The sequence below is a fragment of the Ascidia mentula genome, chromosome 6, assembly GCF_947561715.1.
Source record: "Ascidia mentula chromosome 6, kaAscMent1.1, whole genome shotgun sequence".
Lineage (NCBI taxonomy): Eukaryota > Metazoa > Chordata > Ascidiacea > Phlebobranchia > Ascidiidae > Ascidia > Ascidia mentula.
Genome location: NC_138571.1, coordinates 3,761,235 through 3,772,737, shown reverse-complemented (window position 1 = coordinate 3,772,737; position 11,503 = coordinate 3,761,235). Strand labels below are relative to the sequence as shown.

Below are 11,503 nucleotides of genomic sequence, written 5' to 3'. Positions count from 1 at the left end.
CAATCAAGTGCCAAACCACTTATCCCTCCAGAGATTTTTTTAAATCTCTGCATCTATCAAGCATTGGCTGCAGAATAGCGTAAAAGTAATAAAAATTGGTGGAGATGACACGTATTCCATCAGAATGACTTGAAACACGGGTCTTTTTGCGTTTTTGTGACGTCACCGACAAAGCAGAAAGCGTAAAAAGGCCCTTGTTTGAACTCATTCTGATGATAAACCAGGGGCTTCTATAGAGATATCAATGCGAAATAATTGGCAAGTGAAATGTTTTGTCAAGTAATGTTACTGGTATGTTATAAACCCAGAATAAACTTGATTGTATAAGTCAAATCTTCTTGTGCAATCGTGCCTAACGATGCAGAACTGATTTAGCGAAAAATTAATTTTGGATTCTGCCTTAATGACTGTAGTAAGGATTTGTTGTTTGTTCCATTTCACTTACGTTCTATTGTCGGTGTTGACTTATCTTAAACAGAAAAAATTTTCATTGAGTTTTACAAACATTGTTTTTGAAACGTCGCTGCTTTAATATGACGTCAAAGTTAAATAACCGAACAAGAATGGCGTTAAGCCATACTTTGCTGCATATAATGTGCTTGCTTTACTAATTATTTTATATTTAAAGCAGTTTACCGCATGGCGCAAGCAAATTGAATAAAATCAATTAGTGACATCAAGAACGAGCGTAATGGTCGTGATGGCTGAGGTTATTGGAAAAGACAAAATTAAGAAGACGATTGTAAAGCAGGGAAATGGAAGTAAACCCAAGATAGAAGCTGGAGCCAAAGCAACTTTTCACTTTAGGACAATCGATCCATCCGCTGAGGTACAATTAGTGATTTTCCATTTACTTATGATTGTATTTAACGTAAACATTTGTGCTTTTTGCTGAAAATCATGTAACGTTAACAATAATTCATGGTTCCTGCCCAGATTGGAAATAATGTCACACTTTTTGCGAAAATTTACCGATAATCTGTGCAATATTAATTAGCTAATGCATTGACATATGATTAAACGTTGCAATTGTCCACACAATTTACGATTGCGGAAAAACATCATCTGCGCGAAAAACAAACTTTCCTATCTGGGTTCACACTTGACATCATCAATAGGTCTGATGTCACAATGCCTCAGGTACAGATTGGCTAAAAATGTATATATGTGCATATGCATTACTTGTTGAAGTCAATTCCAACAGCTTTTATAGTTCGATTGGTTTTACAGGATAAAAGCAGTGTAATAGACGATTCGAGGGAGTTTGAGAAACCATTTGAACTTCTGATTGGACGAAGCTTCAAGCTGGAATGTTGGGAGCTGTGTGTTAGCACCATGGTCCCTGGGGAGATTGCAAGGTTTTCATGCCCCATTAAGTGCGTCGTGGATTATCCAGTAATTTCCAGAAGTCTCAGAGATTTGCATCATGGTAAATATTTTTTTTATGTATTAAGATTTGCATCATTCTTAAATGTAAAAACACAGTAAAGTTTGTATATACAAAATAAAATCGATTCATTTAAAATAAGTGGTATATATATATATTTGCCAGATCGAAAAAAAATGTTGTGCCTGTAAGATATGTCTTTGTATCATAGGCGCCTAGTCCGGGGGACAGGGGGTGGCTATTTAAAAAAAAACGAGTGGCTATTACGCGCGGCTGCCCACACCATGTAACTCGTCGCATACGTAACGTTCGATGAAAAAACACCTAAAAACAATGTGTTTCTTACACGACGCACACAAAATATGTTCACCTAGTTTCGCTTGCGTAGCTGACATCGGTTGTTGTAACGTCAGTCTCGCAGTATAATATGCCAACAGCAACAGGTACTTTGTCGATCTCGTGTGTTCATATTTAATGCCGCCCTTTTGGCTAATACGCCTTATGCATTGAAATTCAAAAACAGTTTTTCGATACTTGATGACATCATAGTAACAAATTATGACATCATAATATAGCCGCCCCCCCTGGAAAAATGAAAACTAGGCACCTGTGCTTTGTATATACCATTTTTTCAGTAATTTGTGAAATAAATTGTTCTGACTCAAATCACCAAAAAACGACATTCTAAACTCTTATCTCTTGGATTTAGATGAAACCTAGCAAATGATCACACATTTAAAATTTTATTCCAATTGGTCCAAAAAAGGTCAGGGAGTTACGTACCTGCTAACTCAACATGTTCAAACCTTCTATGTTTGAACCACAGTTTATCAAAAGTTACTAATCATAAAATTGTTTTGCAGACAGATTTTGAATCTTTATTTTTTTTGTTGCACAATTTTGTTCTTGTGCGGCATAGCTGTTGAACTATTAGCTTTACCTTATGGCTAGAACATATCAAATGATTTTTTATTGTTTTTTTGTTTCCTGCAATTTGATATTAAAATGCCTTAATTTGGTTATGGACAAATAGTTTTGGATTTAAAACCTTAATTTTTGAGTAGAGAATTAGTTTGAATGTATATGTATTTATATTTGGTTTAAAATATATATGTGTATACATATGTAAAATGTCCAGCAGTCTTTATAGTTATTGATCGCTAAAAATTGTTCATGTATAACGGCCAAAAAATTTGAAATGAAAAAACCTGCAGGCATTTAGGACATTTAGCATAATGTTTTCAGTGAAAAACTTTACCTGCTTAACATCAACCGAATTGTTTTTGATGACATACACTATGCTTTTGATATAAGTAGTTCCATGTGTGTATAGACAGTTCAAACTACAACAGGATAGTTGTGTTCTAATATTACATTAGTTCTTTGGTCATTGGTAGCTTTCAAATTAATTATATACTGATATTATAGAGGGTGTTGACATAACGATAATGCTTCAATGAACACTTGTTGACCCTACAATTTCATTGTTGAAAGATATGACATTAGCAACCTTAAATCCTAAGATGTGTTCACCACAAACAGCATCATCACAAAAATAATCGTTGTCGTTTTCATTGTTACAAAAGTCAATGAACAATCATATGGCATTTGTTGATTCTGTGTTAGTTTTTGTGCAGATATGTGATACACAATTAGGCGACAAACACCTGTTTTGCACCCTAAATACCATCATTGTTCAAAGTAATTTTTTTACCAGCCAATGTTATCAGTTAGCTGAAATGTGTAAGCTCAGTTTGTGCAAACATATTAAATGTGGGATTTCTAAATAGAAAATATAAAGTCCACATTGTTTGAATGAAACCTTTAAAACGACTCAATAGCGTTTGAGAGTTAATGTTTACATGTTAAAATTTTTTATGTTTAATCACAAGTATATATATATATTAATTAATTGAGAACCAGTTTGTATTATTTATTTGCACAACATGTGAACTATCTTATGTCATGAGAAGCTTTCCAACTAAGTTTAATAATTTCAAGCAAAAGGATATTATTATCTCAAGTAAATGAAAGAATCATCTTAATTGAGCGTTGATATGCCCTCGGGTATGGTAACCATAACAATGTCGTTGATATTATTGTTACAGGTCGTGATAATACTTCACATTCTTGTGGACTTCATGCTGTAGAGAATGGGCTTGGCTACCCAGACCTTAACGACCTTCAGAAAAACATGAGACCACTTGACTTTGAGTTTGAGCTGATTAAGGTATAAGAAAATTTCCAGCATTGTGGCATACGGTGTTAAAACTGATGTAAAATTGGCCCCTATCGACACTGCCAACAATTCAGTTGTCGACTAGTTGCTCAATTGATTTTTAGCATATGTTGCAGTTGTATTTGATTACATAATCCTAATACTCTGTTATCATTGTTGAAAGCTAACTTGTATGTTGCATGTTTGGAAGGCACATATATCATCATCACAAATAGTCATATTTATAATGTGATTGCACATATAATGACCTTAAGTATTTCATGTTTCAAGACTGCATGAAAACATTCATTGCATGTTATGATGTATACATTTGTCAAATATTAAGGTTTAATGGTATTCCAGCATTGCTGAGCAAGCATCAGGTCTGCATACCTATGAAATATTTTTTCCATCCACTTGCTAAAGAACAGTACATTTGTTTAGATGGAAGGAGTGAACACATATGAAAAAGAACTCTGGCAAATGAACCCAGAAGAAATGTTAGCTAACGTACCAAGGTAGGAAAAGGGAAATTTTTTTAACAGGATTTGATGTTGTAATAAATTTACTTGAAACTTGTTCGAGCACAGAAAGCATAAAGATGTTAAAAGCAAAATGTGGTTCATAATTTTACTTTCTTTTCTGATTTGCAAACAAATTCAAAAATGGGATTGAAATAGCAGTATGTTGCCTCAAGTCAAAAAAACAGTCATTATTTGCTTTCTAGATATCATGAAGAAGGGAATAAGTTGTTCAATGAAGGCAAAATAAATGAAGCGGAAAAGAAATACGCCAATGCCATTGGTTGTCTCAAGCATTTGCAGATTAAGGTTTGTCCTCTAATACACAGTATTTAACCCTAATCCAACATATCATACCCCATTCCTTTAATCCGTTTATTACTGAAGAAAAGCTCAAATTTATGAACAAGCTAACTGGTAACTATGTAAAATGCTTACAGAATACATGCCAATTTAAATAACTAAAACAATTAACTAGAAGGTAATTTATCAGTATTAAAGTCGTTGCTGTCTACCAAGCCAGCTGTAAAGCATTATTATTTTACAAAGTATCCATATGCACAATTACAGAATATCTTGTCCACCTTTTGTCTGTTATCTTTATAAACTGTTTTGTATTGTGAACGTTTCGCTCAACTAAAGTTTTTCTAATTAAGAGAATAAACATTAATTATATGCCTGAGTGGGTACCATGGCAACAGTTTTTTCACATTATTTCAAATTTTTGGTCGCATTCGCAACAAACATACAGGTTTCACATCCTTGTTGTTTGTAGGAGAGACCAGGCACAGAAACATGGGTTGATCTCGATAACCAACAGATTCCACTTCTACTCAACTTCTCTCAGTGTAAACTTAGCTTGGGTGAATATCAGATGTGCATCACTCATTGTACAGAAGTTCTTGAGAAGATTGATGGCAGTGTAAGTATATATATGTGGTTTGTGCATAAACTGTTTAAGTAATGAACATCACCCATTGTGGTGCAACTTTGTGGTTGTGTGCGATGGAGCCACAAATGTTGTGTGGTTTGTTTCTGATTGGTTTTACCTGGTTTGGTACCAATGGCAGATAACAGCAACTGTATAGTCACCACAAAGTGAAGTCTTGCTTAGTTGTATATCTGACTGGTTTGTTGTAAATCACACCATAGCCATATTGATGAGACTTATTAGGTAGAAACATTGTCCCTGTCTGCATCTCACTATAAAATATGATGTGTTTCATTAAGGGTCCAGTTTTTAAAGCAGGTTAAAGCAACTAATGTTAACAGCATGGCTTATGAACACCTTTGTGGTTTGTAAAGTGAAAAGCAGTTTGAAAAGTTGATCTTTGCCTTTAAAAACTTGTATTATCACCCTTTGTCGACACACCTACCATACAAATGTAGTTTTGTTAAGTATTTTGTATCTGGCATGTTTTAACATGTAATAATTATTTCGTCAGGAAAATGTTAAAGCACTTTTTAAGCGTGGAAAAGCACATGCTTTTGTGCTCAACGAAAAAGAATGTCGCTTGGACTTTGAGAGAGCTTTGAAGCTTGACCCGTCAGTAAAGGCAGCTGTGGAGAAGGAACTGAAACAACTTGCTGTCCGACAAAAGGAGAGAGACAATGAGTTATCAAAACACCTGAAAGGCATGTTTTCTGGTTTTTAAAGCCGTCTGATCCCTACCCTTAAATATGCCCTATGCCACGAACTGCGTCGGGATTTTATGTCACCCGTATTGTTGCCATTATGTAAAGTGTGTTTATTTTTTGTATGTGTATGTTTACAATTTGAAATAGGATCTAAAACTGTACAAAATTCTGTAGAATGTTTTTTTGTATTCAAAGAGGATATCACATGCATCTAGAACTTGCCCAAGGCACAATAACAATAGAATCTCCAAATTATAGTATTTTCTGAAAAATTTCAGGTTTAATTAGATTAAAAATGTGTTTTAATTGTTAGGGATGTACTTATCTGGTTCTCAGCATGGATAAATGTATGGATCTGCTGCAACCTTTTCATGCCAAGAAATTTATGCCGGGACCATTTTATTTCACTCTCATCTAAATTCTTTGTGACTGTATTCATAATTTGAACTGTACCCCTTTCCCATTGAAGAAATTCCAGTGTCCCACAACTTTTTTGCATAGTTACAAACATATCTGAAAAAGTTTCTCCTTCAAATGTCAGTATTGTAAGTCCCATTGAAAAGCATGTTTGTGTGACAATTTCAATTCATGTTGAGGTTACCAGAAAATTTAATGTCAATATCAACAATATTTGATTTTGGTTGTTCAAAGACTCACAAAAGCTACCTCTAGCCCAAAATTTTAGCCAAAAAGACGTTTTATGCTTTTGAGTCGCATTGAAATCTATTGAACATTTTTCAGGTGCTGTTTTTTTCGCAGAAAATATTTCTTAATGAAACTTCTTTGATGCATTATCTCGATAAAAAATCTCTGTGGCCGTATTTTATCAAAACTCTTTCCTGGGTAACTGTTTTTTTCTGGAATATTGGTGGAAACCTTTTGAATCCGTCATTTTTATGCTTTTGAAGTCAAACCACTTCTTGTTTATGCTTCAATGCTTGTTTCATTGTTGCAACAAGCATAAAAATCTATGGCACAAAATGAAGTTTGTTGTTTTTATTTTTATGAATCCTGTTACCCTGCCAGTCTTGTCTTTCATCGAAAAGTGCTTGAACTTTAAAACTCTCTCATATTTTTCATAGTTTTGTAAGAAAAGTAAAGTTGTTTGCCAGCCGTTTTTCTGCATCGTTTTATACTATGGTGAAAAAAATTACTTTTTCCCTGCTTTTGTAACATTGCATCCATGTTTTTAGGTCGCAATAAGTGCAGTAAGCACAGCAGAATGTGACTGACTAACAAATATTCTCCTTGGAAAAATGTGATCAGTTTGTAGTTTAGCACCAGCTGCAGTATCTATGTGTCGCAAAGTTTGTCGTGCAAAATATTGTTTGACGCCAGCAATAAGTATTTTGAGTTTGGTAATTTCTGTCAAGTTTGTTCACATTTTTTTGTAATACATCACCGTGCTATGTTTTGCACATCAATTATTGTCTTGAAGTGTTTCCAGGTATTTTAGGTGGTGTTACTTCCAACTCTAAATAACAGTTGATTTCGTTGAATTCCACGATTAGTGCCAAACAATAATAATCGTGAAAATTAAAAATGTAGGTTTTCCAGACAAGTTATTTTTGTCCTGATCATATATTTTTTACCACACCAGGATTTGAACCCAGAATTTTCTGGACAGGAATCCAGATTTCTGCTAGGTATGCGGGTCGGGCGCTTTAACCACCAAAGTGACGCTTGTCGACAAAACTTTTTTTCCAGTCGACAAAACTTCAAACGCACATAACTCTGCTGTTTCTCAATGGATTCCGATAATGTTTTGGCACGATGCATAGATTGACACAAAATTTCGAACGAATTTTGTAGCGCATATTAATATGAAGTTTTGTCGACTGGAAAAAAAGTTTTGTAGACTAGCCCCTCTTTGGTCTTTAACCGATGCTCACCTCAAATTTGCCCGAATGTTGTTTACAGCGCCACCTGGCGAAAATTAATATAGCTGTGGAAATTGTGACAAAATGTATGTTGTTAATACGAGTGAAAGTTTGCCTGTTATGTGAATGTTTTCAAACTAGTTTGGTAAAAGTCACCGAGACAACAACAACAAAAAAATTGACGGATTTTTTATTGAAAAGACGAAAAAAAAATATAACACCATATAAAAATCCGGACAGGGCGAAATCAACGTAATTGTTCCAGACATTTTAGCTAAACGACTGAAAGTTCACGTTTAAATTTTCTTTACCGAGGCCTCAACCATCAGGCAACTTGTGATTATAATTATAACTAAACGAATAGGTCGAGTTCTCAATATTAACGTTTGTAGTTTTACTTTTGGATGGTAAAAACAAAATAAGTACATCGTGCGATTATCAACCTCTACATATAAATTCGAACAGTGTTGGTGAATCTGACCCTGCATATTGGACAAGTGTTTCTCACAGATGCGCAACATCTTGGGCAGCAGCAAAGATGTCCACACGGAACGAACGCCATCTCAGCTCGTTGATCCAAACAAACTCGACATGTTCGATCTTCTGATGATGGTTGTTGTCTTTGCTGGGGAACAGCTGGTGTTGGAACCTGGGAAGGAACGTTCACTTGCAATAAAAGAAATCGTGGAATGATTTTGTGTTTTGTTTGTTACAATGGCGTCCGCGCGAGCATGTTGAAAACTACATGTGACGTTGGAACAGCGAATTGACGGTTTAGAAGCACACCATACATATTTGCTGTGATCAGTTGCAGAATTTTGATTAAATTTGATCACTAATAAAAATATTAGGAATAAATTAACATGTTAATTAAATTGTTTTGTTTGAGCAAATTTCGTACCTTGGTTACACGAGGATACGGATGCTGCACCTTGTCACGTGATATGAGGCGGCGTTTTTTTGTTTGTTTGTTTGTCTGGAAAGTATTTGCAATGATGACGTCAAGCAATTGTAAAGTGGAAAAGCTTCTTGTTTATACGCCCAAGACGACGACCGGTCTCATGTCTGGCCCATGAGAGGTTGTGCAGTCAGCGCTTGACAGCCAGGGGCATGGATGTGATTATTTGTTGTGAAACTGTAAGATTTCTCTTCGCAAAGGCTTACTGGACTCCCTCCTAAAATCTGTTGATTTCTAAGATAATGGTACTCGCACCAGCACATTTGTATCTCGTTTAACATGATGTGCTGTTAAACATGCACTATTGCAACACTGGAAGGGCAGCGCTCTTACCTGAGTCATGTTTTGAAAATCAATGACGTAATCAAAATCGACTTGAGTCAAGTCTTGGGTGATTTCAACAGTTGGCGAGTTTTGAAATTTCATCTCAAGTAGGTTCACAACGTTCGCACTGTACGGTCTCCAATTCAGAGAGTTGTCATTGCTGCTGTCCCACCTCCAAGTTATTTGCTTGGCCACAGCACTCTCGCCCGGCAATTCTAACCGGCGTATAGGGTAAACGCGCCCTGTCAATTAGGAAAGTGATTAATGAGCAATTTCCCACCAAGCAACGTAAAACTAAATAGACTCCAATCCATTGCGATTTCAAGCATTTGTGATTTGTTTTACGAAATTACCAATTTTGCCACGTGGGTCGCTAGTGTGAAGTTGATAGAAAAAGGCTTGGACTAACGTATAAAGTAATGCAAGTGCCTCACTTGTTGAACTGTTGGCTTCTTCACTTTTTGAGAAATCGAACGTTCGGTTTTGTGATATTTGTAGCAAGTTGTTTTGCATTGGGTTTTTGGCGAAGTTTTCAAATGCCTTCTCCAGTAAGTTGCAAACATCGCCTTCATAAGTTTCCCATCCTTTGTTATGAGCTCGACGAGATTCCCACACAGCAATATATTCCATACTCCCACACCTTTACATGCACAAGCTTACATAACCTTTTAGCTCAACGAATGAAACCAACTTAGGCTTTCTGGACAATGGCTGAAAAGAATTATTGTAGTGGCACACACTTTAACTTGGTAGTTTATGACGTTATCGAATTAAACCCCCTCATTTGGTGTAAACGAATAGCGTGAAAGCTACCGTATCTCCTCTGCTGTGACTGTTTGTAAAAAGGTTGAAACGGGAGGTAATTTAACGCTGCAAACAAACATTTATACAACGTTCTAGACTTACCTACTCGATGAGTACTGAGTAACGGTTAATCATTCACATCGGCGCCTGAGTTTGATCACAAGCTTTAATAGAGGTGAAGCTACACAGGTTTGTGGTTAAAAAGACACAGGAGCTTGGTTAGAAATGGAGTTAATTAACAGACTGTCTTTCAATCCAGCAAGCTTTTTACCTTCCTTTATCCCACACATTTGGGTCTTACCAGTGATATAAGTGTGTGTGTGTGTGTGTGTGTGTGTGTGTGTGTGTGTGTGTGTGTGTGTGTGTGTGTGTGTGTGTGTGTGAGCAAATGAAACTATTTTGCTATATTTGAAGGTCTGATATACCGATAAATAATTGTAATGTAGAATATGAAACACACTCATGAGAAAAAGTTTTCCGATTTGAAGTTGAGTGATACCACAATCAAGCTGCAGCTAATTTCATACGTATGCAATTACTTTTGTCTAAATAATAACTGAACGTTGACGTTGTAAGATAATATACACTGGGTTTCAGCACCATCTCAATTAACCCTGCAGCTTTTATCTAACTGTAAGCGTCGACCAGTTTGACAATCACAAACAGGAACCAAAGTTTCTCAGTCAGATGCAGTCATGCGTGAAGCATAATAAGCAGCTCGATTGCTCGTTTGCTCGTTCAACCACAAAGAGTAAAAAGTAATATCACCCTTGTTGTGTTTCAGATAACTAAAATTTAGTACCTAAAAAATACTATGAAATCCAGTGGCGTAAATAACACAAAGGACTAATGCAAAAAATAACATGTACAAGCTACTCAAATTAACATTGCCGGTTGGATAATTTCTGCATGAACCAACAGTACCGGTCGATTATTTACATTATTTTGTAAGCAAGCCAACTGGATAACTGATAAATCATTACGCATACACATCTGCAACCAATCCATCTGTTGGTATCTATCATATCTTTCTTAGGTCCTTAGGGTTACCCATTGTAGGTTTAAGTATTGTTTTTTTTTGCGATTAACCACACACATTTAACGAAAACTTTTTCAAGCCACAATTTTAAACAACCTTCTTCTTATGTTTTTACATACCATACGTGCTGACAATGAAAGGGTAAATAATGGTTTAAAAATGCCGTTCCCGCCACAATATTATATGAAAATAAAATCAGGCTGACGATGCATTTTGTTTCCCTGATCATTGTTGCTTTGCAATCGCTATGCAGGGCACAATATTTTATAAGCGTGACACGTGCACAGCTGATATAAAAAATCTTGACGTATGAATCTACCTACCTCGGTATACGTTATTTACCAGTGTGGGGCATAACAGAGCAAAAAGGCAATCATTTAACTATATTGGAACATATTGATACAACCATGGGTGATTAGATAAACTTTTTTAAACACTAGAAGTGAAAGAAGGACAAAATATTGAAAATATAAAACATTGACATCAGTCTGCTGTTACGCGACGAACCAAGGAATTATATCAGGCAGACAGTTGGACAAAACTGTTGGATAATAATTTCTAGAATCGGCCGGATTTGCCTTCCCAGAAACCCAGTTCACAATTCTGATCTGGATGTACGTCACAATTCCTACGGCAATTCGATATAACGTCTCACAGTAAATATATACATTACGGGTTTGTACTTTTAAAAATCGGTCAGTATATTGTCAATATTTGCAGTTGAAACACGCACA

General features: G+C 35.7%; 2 protein-coding genes across 3 annotated transcripts; one reads left to right on the top strand and one right to left on the bottom strand.

Annotated features, from left to right (window-relative positions):
- The first annotated feature begins 631 nt into the window (after nt 1-631).
- On the top strand, nt 632-7,189 carry LOC145905600 (AH receptor-interacting protein-like). Its single transcript, XM_082992844.1, has 8 exons — nt 632-829; nt 1,231-1,429; nt 3,496-3,617; nt 4,050-4,123; nt 4,333-4,435; nt 4,902-5,048; nt 5,572-5,761; nt 6,078-7,189. Exons 1-8 carry the CDS (start codon nt 692-694, stop codon nt 6,107-6,109), a joined length of 1,005 nt encoding a protein of 334 aa, XP_082848970.1. The 5' UTR covers nt 632-691; the 3' UTR covers nt 6,110-7,189.
- A 629-nt stretch (nt 7,190-7,818) lies between these two features.
- LOC145906340 (E3 ubiquitin-protein ligase DTX4-like) lies at nt 7,819-10,356 on the bottom strand. 2 transcript variants are annotated; one of them, XM_082993758.1, is made up of 5 exons: nt 9,833-10,356; nt 9,361-9,566; nt 8,936-9,168; nt 8,546-8,620; nt 7,819-8,293 (listed from the first exon to the last, which is right to left on the bottom strand). In XM_082993758.1, the coding sequence occupies exons 2-5, from the start codon at nt 9,554-9,556 to the stop codon at nt 8,090-8,092; spliced, it is 708 nt and encodes a 235-aa protein (XP_082849884.1). In that variant the 5' UTR covers nt 9,557-9,566; nt 9,833-10,356; the 3' UTR covers nt 7,819-8,089. The 2 variants fall into 2 exon arrangements, with proteins under 2 accessions (XP_082849884.1, XP_082849885.1); XM_082993759.1 differs by lacking the exon at nt 9,833-10,356 and having other exon boundaries at nt 9,361-9,818.
- Between the last annotated feature and the right edge of the window lie 1,147 nt (nt 10,357-11,503).